Source organism: Pristiophorus japonicus, chromosome 10 (genome assembly GCF_044704955.1).
Source record: "Pristiophorus japonicus isolate sPriJap1 chromosome 10, sPriJap1.hap1, whole genome shotgun sequence".
In the NCBI taxonomy this organism is placed as follows: domain Eukaryota; kingdom Metazoa; phylum Chordata; class Chondrichthyes; family Pristiophoridae; genus Pristiophorus; species Pristiophorus japonicus.
This window is the reverse complement of record NC_091986.1, coordinates 205,557,877-205,573,291: the sequence shown is the minus strand read 5'-3', so window position 1 is coordinate 205,573,291 and position 15,415 is coordinate 205,557,877. Positions and strand designations below refer to the sequence as shown.

General features: G+C 45.7%; 1 protein-coding gene across 2 annotated transcripts in view; it reads left to right on the top strand.

Moving 5' to 3' along the window:
- The first annotated feature begins 2,139 nt into the window (after nucleotides 1-2,139).
- LOC139275277 (CD99 antigen-like protein 2) overlaps nucleotides 2,140-15,415 on the top strand; it is a 60,808-nt gene continuing 47,532 nt past the window's right edge. For both annotated transcript variants that reach the window (XM_070892528.1, XM_070892527.1), the window contains exon 1: nucleotides 2,140-2,349. In XM_070892528.1, the coding sequence (XP_070748629.1) occupies nucleotides 2,289-2,349 (61 nt within the window). In that variant the 5' untranslated portion in view covers nucleotides 2,140-2,288. The remainder of the gene's footprint in view (nucleotides 2,350-15,415) is intronic.

The window sequence follows — 15,415 nt, the reverse complement described above, 5'->3', positions numbered from 1 at the left end:
CACGACAACTGGCTGTTCACCCTCCCTTTTCATAATGTCCTGAAGGGCCCCAGATCGACTCACATTGTAAATAGTTACACTATTGACTTTGGCGGGCGGAATGTTGTTGTATATGTGGACTTGTATATACTCTGTGCAGCCACCAGAGGGCGCATCCCGTGGAGACCCAAGGGATTGCATAATCCCTTGGGAGCACAGGTATTTATGGAGGCCTCACAGGTTGGAGAGGCACTCTGGAGACCTGCAATAAAAGATTACAGTCACACTTTACTTTGAGCTCACAGTGTTCTGTCTGACTCTTTCTTCATTCACAATAGTTTCTATGAGATTCCCTCTCATTGTTCTAAACTCCAGTGAATACAGGCCTAGTCGATCCAGTCTCTCGTCATATATCAGTCCTGCCATCACGGAAATCAGTATGGTGAACCTTTGCTGCACTCCCTCAATAGCAAGAACGTCCTTCCTCAGATTAGGAGACCAAAACTGAACACAATATTCCAGGTGAGGCCTGACCAAGGCCCTGTACAACTGCATTAAGACCTCTCTGCTCCTATACTCAAATCCCCTAGCTATGAAGGCCAACATGCCATTTGCCTTCTTCACCTGCTTGCACTCCCGAAGTGAGTCCTTAGGTGGCTGAACAGTCCGATACGAGAGCCATAGACTCTGTCACAGGTGGGACAGACAGTCGCCGAGGGAAGGGATGGGTGGGATTGGTTTGCCGCACGCTCCTTCCGCTGCCTGCGTTTGACCTCTTCACGCTCTCGGCGTTGAGACTCGAAGTGCTCAGCGCCCTCCCGGATGCACTTTCTCCACTTAGGGCATTCTTTGGCCAGGGACTTCCAGGTGTCAGTGGTGATGTCGCACTTTATCAGGAAGGCTTTGAGAGTGTCCTTGTAATGTTTCTGCTGCCCACCTTTGGCTTGTTTGCCGTGAAGGAGTTCCGCAAATAGCACTTGCTTTGGGAGTCTCGTGTCTGGCATACGAACTATGTGGCCTGCCCAGCAGAGCTGATCAAGTGTGGTCAGTGCTTCAATGCTGGGGATGTTAGCCTGGATGATGACACTGATGTTGGTGCGCCTGTCCTCCCAGGGGATTTGCACAATCTTCCGGAGACATCGTTGGCGATATATCTCCCGCGACTTGAGGTGTCTTCTATGCCTCTGCCTCTGAGCCATATAGGAGGATGGGTAGTACTACCCGCCCTTCCTGTAGACCATGAGCTTGGTGGTAGATTTGAGGGCCTGGTCTTCGTACACTCTTTTCCTCAGGCAGCTGAAAGCTGCACTGGTGCACTGGAGGCGGTGTTGAATCTCCACATCAATGTCTGCTTTTGTTGATAAGATGCTCCTGAGGTATGGGAAATGGTCCACGTTGTTGAGGGCTGTGCCGTGGATCTTGATGACTGGGGGGCAGTGCTGTGCGGGGAGGACAGGCTGGTGGAGGACCTTTGTCTTACGGATCTTTAGCCTAAGGCCTATGCTTTCACATGCCTCAGTAAATACATCGACTATATCCTGAAGTTCAGCCTCAGAATGTGCGCAGAAGCAGGTGTCGTCCGCGTACTGTAGCTCAACGACAGAGGTTGGGGTAACATTGGACCTGGCCAACCTATAGGGCTATCACCAAGTGTTCGAAATTGGGATTAGGCTGGATAGCTCTTTGTCGGCCGGCACAGACACGATGGGCCGAAATGGCCTCCTTTCGTGCTGTCAATTTCTATGATCTCCAAATAACATAGGTGTCAGACTGAACACCAACAGTAACTTCTAAACTCTCTCCTCATGGGCAGAAAAAGTACAAGAAAAAGCTGCCTAGCCTCATAGTTAATCTGTATTTTTTTTATGTTGCTTTGAGCTTTTTTTAAACAGCATTTTTACAAATCAGCCATCTGTTCTCAACATATTTCTTCAGCACAGCGAGCTCCACCTCACCAGGGTGGGGTCTGGTGCAGAAGTTAGTAGCTTTCACAACAAGGAAATCCTTGGCACTCCTCTGTCAATTTCGACTGGGCGTCGCCTCGTCCCGCCCAGACTTGAGGGGAGCTGTCGATTGGTGAAGCAGGGGGTTCGGGGTTTCTAATTGGAGGACGGAGCTGTCAGTCAGATGGATTGATTGACAGGAGCCCGGTGAGTCACGGTTTGAGCAAATATAGTTCCAGAAATTAACCGCCCCGCTCCGCCCGGCACGCAAAGTTATTCAAATAAAGTTTTAAATTTCGGCGAAAGTATTTGTGTATCGCATGTTTCTGCGGGAAAAAGTTGTCACCTTAGTTTAAATTTTGCAAAATGTTGATTTTGAAAAGTTGTCTCTTTGTCTGCCTGGCATTTGTTTTTGTCAGCACAAACGGTAAGACCTTTATTTTACTTTAACCCCCTCCCCCCAATTATGCATGTATATGTGCTTGTTTCAAAATTGTTTACATGTCTTTTTCTAGGTGATTGAGAGCCGAGGACGAAAGCTTCATTTTAGCGCCTCGCCCCAAATCTGAAGTTGCCTCTCTGGCAATAAAAAGTAATATTGCCATATCTAAGATAAAGCAGAGGGAGAGGATTGCGGAAATAGTCATTAGCGTCGTCAGCAAACTGTAAAGGGCAAGATGTGTTTAAAGTTTCGGGTGGAGAACCTTGGCTGAAACCACTTCTGTTAACTGGCACATCTTTCAGCACAGGCACGACGGGCCGAATGGCTTCCTTGTGTGCTGTAAGTGTCTGAGGGAGGATGTCTAAGTAGGAGAGGAAATTGTGCAGTGGCTGAACAAGTGGTCACACTGATATAAAAGCACGAAAATAGTGGAAGCAGTCAGCAGGTCAGGCAGCATTTGTGGAGAGAGAGAGAGAGAGAGAGAGAAAGCGAAAGAAAGAAAGAAAGGAAGAGTTAATGTTTTGTCAGAACTGGCAAAAGTAAGAGCTGGAACATGTTTTAAGCAAGTGCAGGGAGAGGTAAGGAAAGAACAAAAGGGAAGATCTGTGATAGGGTGGAAGGCAGGACAGATTAGAGAGACAAAAGGGACGATGGCGTGAGGCGGAAGGAGATGGTAATGTGACAAGTAAAGAAACAAAAGATGGGTCTCGTGGAGGCAGAATCGTTAACCGCGCCCGCTGTCTGATAAATGTAAGCCATGGCTGTGATCTGAAATTGTTGAACTCAATATTGAGCCTGGAAGTTGGTTTGTTGGAGGGAAGTGAGATGAGCCAAGAGTGGGAGATGCATGCTGGGTTGTATGCTTGGAGGAGATCACTGAAGTAAGGTGTGGCAAGGCCATGAGGGGATGAGAATTGATGTGCCAAGTTTACTGCCACATGAGCAGCCAGTGGAGCTTGGGAGGATGGCAGTGGGGTGAAGGCACAGGCTGCATTGCTTTGGATGAGTTGAAGCTTGTGGAGGACTCTCGCCAAAGAGTGTTCGAGCTTCAAAACAGCAAAAACATGGACCAGGCAACAGGGGCAGAAAGAAAGACTTGCATTTATATAGCACCTTTCACGACCTCAGGACATCCCAAAGCGCTTTACAGCCAATCAAGTACTTTATTGAAGTGTAGTCACTGTTGTAATGTTAGGAAATGTGGCAGCCAATTTACACACAATAAGCTCCCACAAACAGCAATGTGATAATGACCAGATAATCTGTTTTCAGTGATGTTGATTGAGGGATAAATATTGGCCAGGACACCGAGGATGTCCCTGTAACGCAAGAATAAATAACTTGCATTTATATAGCGCCTTTCATGACCTCTGGATGTCCCAAAGTGCTTTATAGCCAATGAAGTACTTTTTAAATGTAGTCACCATTGTAATGTAGGCAAGTGCAGCTATAACTCTCACACAGGGAAGGACCCACAAAAAGCAATCAGACAGTTAGTGCTTTTGGTGGTGATGGTTGAGAGAGAACTGCCCTGTTCTTTGATCAGTGCCACGGGATCTTTTACATCCATCTGAACAGGCAGATGGGGCCTTGAGTTAATGTCTCATTTGAAAGACAGCACCTTTGGCAATGCAGCACTCCCTCAGTACTGTACTGAAATATCAGCCTGAATTATATGCTCAAGTCCAGAGTGGGGTGTGAACCCAGAATCTTTTTTTTTAAGGAGGTAAGAACATTGCAAAAGCAAAGCTGCATGCTGAAGCTCATCCTATACTCCCAGATGCGTCAATAAGTGATAATATTTTGATGAGAAGGTGAGGGACCATGGGTACATAAGAACTTAAGAAATAGGAGGAGGAATAGACGTACGGCCCCTCGAGCCTGCTCCGCCATTCCATAAGATCATGGCTGATCTGATCTTGGCCTCAACTCCACTTTCCTGCCTGCTCCCCTTAACTCTCGACTCCTCTGGTGTACACTGGATGTGACTGTGCAGGTGGAGGAAGCAAAACTGTCAGAGGCTGCAGTCTGACAGGTAGATGGACTGCAGAGGAACATATATTTGTTTAATATTAACCCATTTCTCAGTTCTGGTGAAGAGAATTAACCCAAAATGTCACCTGATTGATCTGCTATGTGTTTCCAGATTTCGAGCATTTGTAAAATTTTGCATATTATCCAATTTCTTTCCTATGAAACCTGCTCTCTGTGTCCATCAGTTTTTTTTTGAGGTTTTGCCTCTTGCTCTGCTTTTTAATCTAAGATTTCCCAATTCATCATCATTCGTACATGGCCCAGTGCTGATGATATGAATAGAAGGATTGTTAAATGTGCAAAGCTGCCTCTAAATTAGTTTTGCCAAAAAATTGTGTTAGATCTCTTAATTTCCAATGAAATACGAACTCCGATTGTAGTTTTAATGTAACTTTATTTTGGCAGCAGCAACAAGCTCTTGGCTTTAAGCCAGGTCTTTGTCCTTCTGAGACCACATGGTCAAAATGGATGTACTTATACCTGGTGCAATTTACAGAAAAGAACTTGTCTTCTTTGATCTTATTGGCTCATTTGATAGTCTTTTAACCTTTAATTGGCTCACTACCCAAAGGTCCTAAAATGTCAACTTGATTGATGACTTAATGCAATGTGCTCAGTCGCACGTAGGTATGGGAGTCTGTGTTTTCTCAACCTGTCTAAATGCAGTCTGTTTGAATTCTCTATCAAATTGCAACAGAAACCTCACCATTTACACCTGATCTTTAGTAAGTGTCTGAATGTATCATACGATTTACAGGGTGATGAGGAAAGAGTGGGGGAGTGGGACTAATTGAAGAGCCGGCACAGGCACGATGGGCCGAATGGCCTCCTTCTGTGCTCGATGATTCTATGATTTTTAACTTTACTGAGAAACACGACCATCTTTGAACAGAAATGACTAGTCTTTTTTTTAGTGGTATTCTATTTCTCGTTTCATGCACAATGCTGACTGAAACCTTTTACTAATAATGTGCACAATACCAGGTTTTGTCATCAGTTAGTAATTTGTATGGAGCAGTCAACAATATCAGAAGAAAGAAATAAAGACATGTATTGATATAGTGCCTTCCACGACCATCAGACGTCTCAAAGCACTCTACAGCCGATGAAGCACTTTTGAAATGTAGTCACTGTGATAATGTGGGACATGCGGCAGCTAATTTGCGCACAAGCAAGCTCCCACAAACAGCAATGTGATAATGACCAGATAATCTGTATTTTTGTTATGTTGATTGAGGGACAAATATTGGCCAGGACATCAGGTATAACTCCCCTGCTCTTCTTCGAAATAGTACCGTGGGATCTTTTACATCCGCCTGAGAGGGCAGACGGGACCTCGGTTTAACGTCTCATCCAAAAGACGGCACTTCAGTGCAGTGCTGAGGGAGTGCCGCACTGTCGGAAGTGTCAGCCTAGATTTTTTGTGCTCCATTCCCTGGAGTGGGACTCGAACCCACAACCTTCTGACTCACAGGCGAGTGTGCTATCCACTGATGTGGCACCATGTTCAGTATTGGCACCAATGTCTTTTCATTTAAACCCACCCTCAAATATTTTTTGTGCGTGTGTGTATCTCAAAGTGTACAGAGAAACAAAGAAACATAGAAAATAGGTGCAGGAGTAGGCCATTCGGCCCTTCGAGCCTGCACCACCATTCAATAAAATCATGGCTGATCATTCACCTCAGTACCCCTTTCCTGCTTTCTCTCCATACCCCTTGATCCCTTTAGCCGTAAGGGCCATTTCTAACTCCCTCTTGAATATATCTAACTAACTGGCATCAACTCTCTGCGGTAGAGAATTCCACAGGTTCACAACTCTCTGATTGATTGAAGAAGTGCCTCCTCATCTCGGTCCTAAATGGTTTACCCCTTATCCTGAGACTGTGACCCATGGTTCTGGACTTCCCCAACATCAGGAACATTCTTTCCGCATCTAACCTGTCCAGTCCCATCAGAATGTTATACCTTTCTATGAGATCCCCTCTCATTCTTCTAAACTCCAGTTGGGGTCCCAGCACTGAGCCCTGTGGCACCCCACTAGTCACTGCCTGCCATTCTGAAAAGGACCCGTTTATCCCGACTCTCTGCTTCCTGTCTGCCAACCAGTTCTCTGTTGTAAGGGGTGGTTTTCAGGGGGTCAGCTTTCCCTTCTGACTTTGTATGAGCGGTTCCGAGTCGCTCCCACACCCTTGGTTCTAGACACTGGAATTATGAAGGGACTGTGACAGACTTGGACAGACAATCGGTTTCAAGGTAGGAAGCAGGTATGGCTTTATTGTGTTTAAAAAGAAGTAAAAAGGCACACCTTTAATAACACACACACAATAGTAATACCAATACACCCTGCGGGGTACAACACATTGAATAAAATGTCAAATTGCAGCCTGTGGGGAAAAGAATACAGCTTAACTCTAAATGGGGTAAAGAGGAGAATGCAGATACATTTATACAAGTTATCCCAGCCTCCCCCCTCCCAATTCCCCTAACTAACTAAGTTATAGCTCTGGGGGTTCAGGGGCTATACTCACCAATTCCTTTAGACAGTTGCCGGTGAATCGCAGTTTCGGGATTCGCTGCACTTGGCCTTCTAGGCGAGCCGGACGGAGGAGAGGAGAGGACTTCGGACTGCGTAGTCTTCAGTTGGGGTGCGTCCGATGATGAGGTATGTTGCGTTTTGGATGTATGGGGTAAGCACCCACTTTCTTTGGTTAGGAATAGTTTTAGTTAGTCCTTTTTGGTAATTTCTCACCTGTTGGGTCGTTCAGAAGTAGATTGTAGAGTGGAAATAAATGTTGATTCTTCGGTTTTTGCTGAGTTGGTTTCGGTTGGTCGTTTCGCTGGTTGTGGTAGCCCGGGTTTGTCAATTTGGATGCTGACAAACTTCCATTTCGTGGGCCTCATGCTCGGTCGGTCCTTGACGATTACTTGTAGTTTCCTTCATGACTCCATTTCTTCACTCCGGCTGCTTGTGTCTCTGTCTGTGTTCAAGTCTGTGTCCTGTAAGTTTGTGTTCTGTTAGTTTTTCCTTGTGATAATTGGGGGATAGATATACCCCAAAAAGGCTTTCTTATCTCCCTCCACCCCCTTCCCCCCCCCCCCCCCCCGAATCTTGCCCAGCTCTTTGTTTCGATTGTGCAGCCCAGCTAACTGAAACTTGATTAAGTGGTTTTAATCTGGTGTTAATAGGCTTTTCGAAGTTGATAAGCTTTCGTCCATTGTGCTAGTCTGGCCTGAGTCAGATATTTCTATGCCTGTTGAAAAGGTGTTGGAATATGTATGTGACATTTGGATCCTCTGGGTGGGGTGATACTGTTTCTTCCATGGTCGATTGTTTAAATGCTAATGTTTTCTAGGGGCAAGTTTCGAGGGTGAACAGTTCCCAGACAATTTGATTAGCTCCAATGTCCAAATTGAGTGAAGTCCCAACCCCCTGTTCTGGCAGTCTGTTCCGAAATGCTCCTTTAGAGATCTTAAACTTGTAAAGCTCTTGGGTATCTTCCTCAGAGTTTTTCCTAGGATACCAAAATGTTCATCGAGTTCCAAATTAAATTCCCTTTCCGATGAGTCCAAACCCTGGGGGGAGGGGTCTCCATGAATGCAGCCCCTTTTATCCCCTGCAGGCTTCGTATCCCCCTTTAAAACTCATTTGTGTCCCAAAGTTTTTTCCTTCCATTTTAAAAGTCCAGAAAGGGATTCTTCTCTGCAGGGGAAAGGTACCAGGAATCTTTGCGAAATATTGGTAAATTCTACACTATCCACGTCAATAGATTACACCCAATATCATGTGCTTTAATTTTGCACAACAATCTCTTGTGTGGGATCTTGTCAAAAGTCTTTTGAAAGTCCAAATACACCACATCCACTGGTTCTCCCTTGTCCACTCTGCTAGTTACATCCTCAAGAAATTCCAGAAGATTTGTCAAGCATGATTTCCCTTTCATAAATCCATGCTGACTTGGACCGATCCTGTTACTGCTTTCCAAATGCGCTATTTCATCTTTTAATAATTGATTCCAACATTTTCCCCACTATCGATGTCAGGCTAACCGGTCTATAATTCCCTATTTTCTCTCTACCCCTCTTTTTTTTTTATTGAACATCCTTTTACATAAAACGTTACCATTTTCAACCACCCTTGGTTTAGTTCTCGCTGCACTGGAAATGGAACGAAGTGTGGAACTGCTCTGCTGATATCTGAAACCACAATAAGGACACATGCAGATCTTGAGCTGGTACCAGATTTTTTTTCCATTCTCGTTTCAACATTTGACTCATCTTGACAGTTCTCTACCCAGCCTACTTTCAACGTTGACATATTTGTGTGTGATTAAGAGCTTTCTCCTTCAAGTATTTATTGAATTCTCTTTTTTTTTTTTGAAGGCTACTATTGAATCTGTATCCAACCTCCTATCAAGCAGTGCTTTCCAAATCCTAACCAAATGTTGCATAAAGTTATAGAGCTAGCTGGCTTCAAGACAGAAAGCAGAGAGTGGGAGTAAACGGTAGCTATTCACAGTGGCAGAAGGTGGGTAGTGGTGTTCCACAAGGATCACTGCTGGGACGATTGTTGTTCACAATTTACATTAACGATTTAGACTTTGGAATCAAAAACACAATTTCTAAATTTGCGGATGATACCAAATTGAGGAGGGGGTGGGGGGTGGTTGGGGGGGATAGTCAATACTGAGGAGGACTGCAACAAATGACACGAGGACATTAATAAACTTGCAGAATGGGCAAATAATTGGCAAATGAAGTTCAACACAGATAAATGTAAGGTAGTACATTGTGGTGGGAAGAATAGGGATGTCACGTATTATTGGAGGGTGAGCGCCTAGGTGAGGTAGAGGAACCAAGAAATCTCGGAGTACAAATACACCAATCGCTAAAAGTTGTGCCGCAGCTTAGCAAGTTCATTTATACAAAAAAAAGCAAACCAAGCACTAGGGTTTATTTCTAGAGGATTAGAATTGAAAAGTAGGGAAGTTATGCTAAACCTGTATCAAACCTCGGTTAGACCACAATTGGAGCACGGTGTGTAGTTCTGGTCGCCGTATTATAAAAAGAATATAGGGTTTAATTTCCCCAGTTATTTGTGCTGTTTTTTTGGCGCACGCTGCTTTTTTTGGTCTAAATTTAAATACCCAAGTTTCCCCAAAGATTGTACGCCAGTGTAACTCGGTTAGTTACAATTGTTTTAGATTAGTTTTTGTTACCTCATTGGGGGCGTAACCTGCCACCTGTGCCAATTCTGGCCATTTAAGCAAGTTTGATCAGCTCCGATTTACTCCAATTTTACTTAGGATGGCATATGTGACCGCTGTGGAAAAACTTTCTGGGCAGTTAAGAAAATTGGTGCAGGTAAAGAAATCAGCCCAGCAGATGCAGTTCCAGGGCCCGGACAGCAGCAGCAGAGCGTGAGAGTGGGGAGGCCCTTCGGCCAGGGATAGTAGTGGGTACCAGCAACAGGGGGAAGGCTGAGGGATGACCGAATAAGAGGTCTTTAAAATTATGAAAAGGTTTTGATAGAGTGGATACATAGAGAATGTTTCCATTTGTGGGGAAGAGCATAACTAGAGACCATCAATATAAGAAATCCAATAGGGAATTCAGAAGAAACTTCTTTACCCAGAGAGTGGTGAGAATGTGGAACTCGCTACCACAGGGAGTGGTTGAAGCGAACAGTATCGATGCATTTAAGGGGAGGCTAGATAAGGCTATAAGGGAGAAGGGAAAAGAGGGTTACACTGATAGATTTAGATGAGGAAAGACGGGAGGAGGCTCGAGTGGAGCATAAACGCCAGCATGGACTGGTTGAGCTGAATGGCCTGTTTCTGAGTCGTATATCCTATGTAATCATGTCGTCTTTGGTTCTTTTGCCAATCACCTTAAATCTGTGCCCTCTGGTTATCAACCCTTCAGCCATCTTTATTTACTTTATCTAAACCCTTCATAATTTAAAACCCCTCCATTAAATTTTCTCTTGGCCTTCTCTGCTCTAAGAACAACCACCCCAACTTCTCTAGTCTATTTATGTAACTGTAAGAACATGAATTAGGAGTAGGCGATATAGCCCCTTGAGCCTGCTCTGCTACTCAATAAGATCATGGCTGATCTTTGACCTCAACACTTTCCTGCCTGATCCCCATATCCCTTGAATCTATCTCTCTCAGCCTTGCATATATTCAACGACTGCGCATCCACAGCCCATTGGCCTGGAGAATTCCAAAGATTCACAACCCTCTCCTGGTGGAGGGGGTGTTGAGAAATACCCCCTCATCTTTCTTAAATGACTGACCCCTTATCCTGAGTCTATGCCCCCTATTTCTAGACTCTTCAGTCAGGGGAAACAACCTCTCACCATCTACCCTGTCAATCCCCTCAGAATCGTATATGTTTTAATGCGATCACCTCTCGTTCTTCTAAACTCCAGAGAGTATGGGCCCAATCTACTCAATCCTCATCCCAAGAATCATTCTAGTAATCTCTCATTCCTGGAAACATTCTAGTAAATCTCTTCTGTACCCTCCAAAGCATTCATACCAGCCTGTATTTGGGTCATCATCATCATGGGCAAGCCCTCGAAATCGAGGAAGACTTGCTTCCACTCTCAAAATGAGTTCTCAGATGGCTATACAATCCAATGCGGGAATTAGTCTCTGTCACAGGTGGGACAGACAGTGGTTGAAGGAAAGAGTGGGTGGGGAGCCTGGTTTGCCACACGCTCCTTCTGTTGTCTGCACTTGGTTTCTGCTTGCTCTTGGCTTGAGGTGCACAGCGCCTTCCCAGATGCTCTTCCTCCACTTAGGGTGGTCTTGGGCCAGGGATTCCGAGGTGTCGGTGGGGATGTTGTACTTTATCAAGGAGGCTTTGAGGGTGTCCTTGAAAAATTTCTTCTGCCCACCTGGGGCTCGCTTGCCGTGTAGGAGCTCTGAGTAGAGCGCTTGCTTTGGGAGTCTGTGTCGGGCATGTGGACAATGTGGCCCACCCAACGGAGCTGGTCGAGTGTGGTCGGTGCTTCGATGATGGGATGTTGGCCTGATCGAGAACACCGACGTTGGTGCGTCGATCTTCCCAGAGGATTTGCAGGATCTTGCGGAGGCAGCATTGGTGGTATTTCTCCAGCGCTTTGAGGTGTCTATGGTCCACGTCTCTGATCCATATAGGAGGGTGGGTATCACTACTGCCCTGTAGACCATAAGCTTGGTGCCAGATTTGAGGTCTTGGTCTTCGGACACACTCTTCCTCTGAACCTCCGACTAGCTCCGAACACGGGTTTGGGCCTGACCCCTCTCCGCCCTCACGCTCGGGCCTTCCTTCCTCCCTCCGGCAACGTTCGGGCCTCCCCCAGGAAGCTGGTCCCATTCAGCCGCAGAGCCTCTGGCGAGCACGTGGTGAGCAATTCAGGTAATGAGTGTGAAAGCACTTGTTTTTTTCTGGAAATTACGATCTGCCAAGCTCCTTGTTGACCTTTGTAAATGTGCTTTCATAATAGAATGCATTGCAAAAAATAGCCTTTGGTTGCAAGTATTAAATGTTAGATATCATAGTTTCATAAATATTTTTTTTTTTTTTGTAGCTGGAATTAATGAAACTACAATTCATTTTGAAATGATTTTATAGCTTGTGATGATAATGTTATACGAAAGAAAGAACAAATTGCATTTATATAGCAGCTTTCCTGACCTCAGGACATCCCAAAGCATTTTACACTGTTGTAATGTGGGAAACGCGGCAACCAATTTGCGCACAAGCAAGCTCCCACAAACAGCAATGTGATAATGACCAGATAATCTGTTTTTATGTTGATTTGAGGAATAAATATTGCCCAGGACACCGGGGGGGATAACTCCCCTGCTCTTCTATTGAAATAGTGCCGTGGGATCTTTTACGCACACCTGAGAGAGCAGATGGGGCCTCGGTTTAAGGTCTCATCCGAAAGAAGAGACCTCCGCCAGTGCAGCACTCGCTCAGCACTGCACTGGAGTGTCAGCCTAGGTTTCAAGCTCGGGTCTCCAGAGTGGGACCTGAACCCACGACCTTCTCCCTTTTAATCTTTTAGATTGAAGGGAGTTTCCAGCTGCTTGCTTGTAGCAGCTGCGTTCATGGCAAGCAAATGCTCGGCTGCGTTCTGTTTATAAGCGCTGTAATTGTAAACCGTTTATAATGAGCTGAGCGCTTGCTGAATGTAGGGCCAGCTGTTCCAGTACAGCTACAAACCATCTTCAGCGGTAGACCGACTTAGAACACCAGCACTTTAAACTGTGCTGCTAATTTGAAATGACGCCATTAGGAAGGCAAATGGCATGTTGGCCTTTGTTGCAAGCGGCTTGGAGTACAAGAGTAAGGAAGTCTTACTACAGTTGTACACAGCTTTGGTGAGACCACAGCTGGAGTACTGTGCACAGTTTTGGTTTCCTTATCTGAGAAAGGATATACTTGCCTTGGAGTCAGTGCAGCGAAGGTTCACTAGATTGATTCCTGGGATGAGAGGGTTGTCCTATGAGGAGCGATTGAGTGGGTTGGGCCTATACTCTGGAGTTTAGAAGAATGAGAGGTGATCTCATTGAAGAAAAAAAGATTCTGAGGGGGATTGACAGGGTAGATGCTGAGAGGTTTTTCCCCTGGCTAGAACTAGGGGGCATAGTCCCAGGTGAGGCGGCCATTTAAGACTAAGATGAGGAGGAATTTCTTCACTCAGAGGATTGTGAATCTTTGATATTCTCTACCACAGAGGGCTGTGGCTGCTGAGTCATTGGCCCCAAGTTTCCACACGCTACAAAATGGGCGTCCCTCCGAGTTTCCCGACGGCCTCCCCCCCCCCCCCCCCGCCGTCGGGAATGGCTGCTCAACTTGTGAGGCTTCCTGCAGCCTTCTCACTTTCTCCTTCCCCCCCCCCGCCCGCCGTCTGGAACGACTTCCTCCCCCCCCGCTGCGTTCGGTCGGTCGGGCCCGCACTCCCTCACTCCCTCCCTCCCGCCCACTCGCCGTCTGGAACGGGTTCCTCCTTCCCCACCCCCGCTGCGGTCGGTGGGGCCCGCACTCCCTCCCTTCCTCTTCCCCCCCCGCCGTCGGGGACGAACGGCTGCCTCAACTTGTGAGGCTTCCTGCACCATTCTCCCTGGCTGAAGCACTTTCACACAGGTAGGAAGATGGTTTATTTAATCTTTTCTTTGATTATAAATTTTTTATTCAGGTTGGATTTATTTGTATAATATTTGTATAAGTATAAATAAGGATTTATTGTAGAATTTAATGACTTCCCTCCCCCCCCCCCCCCCCACCCCCACCTCGTTCTGGACGCCTAATTTGTAACCTGTGCCTGATTTTTTAATGTGTAGACAAGGTTTTTTCAGTTCTACAAAAATCTTCACTTGCTCCATTCTAAGTTAGTTTGGAGTACATTTTCACTGTGGAAACTTTGAAATCAGGCGTCAGTGGCCGGACATGCCCCCTTTTGAAGAAAAAATTCTGTTCCAAAGTGAAACTGTTCTAACTGACTAGAACTGCAGAAAAAAAAATGTGGAGAATTGCGATTTCTAAGATAGTCCGTTCTCCACCAGTTGCTCCTAAAAATCAGGCGCAAATCATGTGGAAACTTGGGGCCATTGAGTGTATTCAAGGCGGAGATAAGTAGATTTTTGGACTCCGAGGGATTGAGCGGGAAAGTGGAGTTGAGGTCGAAGATCACCCATGATCTTATTGAATTTCGGAGCAGGCTCGAGGGGCCGTATGTCCTAACCCAGCTCCGAATGTGTTCTTGTGCAGTAAGCGGCGTTGAGCTTTTTTCAGTTGCTGGATACTCTCCCGAATATTGCACCGACTTCTTTCCTCTCATTGGGAGGATCAATGGAGCTTTCTTGGCTGCAAACATTACCAGAGCAAGTTCTGAGGAAGGGCCCAGACCTGATGGGTCTCCTCTGTCTGCGGATGCTGGTTGACTTGCTGAGTGTATCCAGCAGTTTTGGTACCAGAGGATTTGGCTGGAATACGGCCGAAATAAACTGCAGCAACTCGCCAAGATTTCTTCGGCAGCACCTCTCAAACCCACGACACTTGCCCTTTAGAAGGACAGGGGCATGGAAACGCCATCGCCTCAGAGTTCCCCTCCAAGTCACACACCATCCTGACTTAAATCGCCGCCTTTGCAATGTCGCTGGGATCAAAATCCTAGAACTCCTTACCGAACAGCACCTTCACCACATGGGACTGCAGCGGTTGAAGAGGTCCTATCGCCACCTTCTCGAGGGCAACTTGAGATGGGCAATAAATGCCGGCCTTGCTAGTGATTCACATCCTGAGAATGAATAAAAAATTGATCTCGGTACGGGCAGACAACAATATGTCATATTTTAGTGCTATTTATTCGTAGCAAACTGTGCTTTGGCAAACTAAAGTTACTTTCTGCCTTGGTTAATCTTTTGATCGTGCTAAAGTGACATCGTAAAAAGGTTATTTGTACATAAAAAGTGAATAACGAACATTTCTGAAATATATATAAATACAAGGAAGAGAATGGATGAGACATTCTCAGATTAGGGGACAGTCCCGGAGTATATTCAAGGCTGAGATCGCTAGATTTTTGGACTCTAGGGGAATCATGGAATATGGGGATCAGGTGGGAAAGTGGAGTTAAGGCCAAGATCAGATCAGCTAAGATCTTATTGAATGGCGGAGCAGGCTCGAGGGGCCAGTTGGCCTACTCCTGCTCCTATTTCTTGTGTTCTTATGACATTGAAAAGTGCTATCCCCAGGAATCACTGCAGGAATGCCAATTTTTTTTTTACTGTATATAGAATGATACAGGACAGAAGGAGGCCACTCGCCCTATCGTGCCAGTGCTGGCTCTTTGACAGAGCTATACAATTAGTTCCACTCCCCTGTCTCTACCCGCAATTTTTCCCCTTTAAGTATTTATCCAGTTCCCTTTTGAATGTTATAATTGAATCTGCTCCCACCACCCTTTCAGGCAGTGCGTTCCAGATCATAACAACTCACTACCAATGTTCCCCATA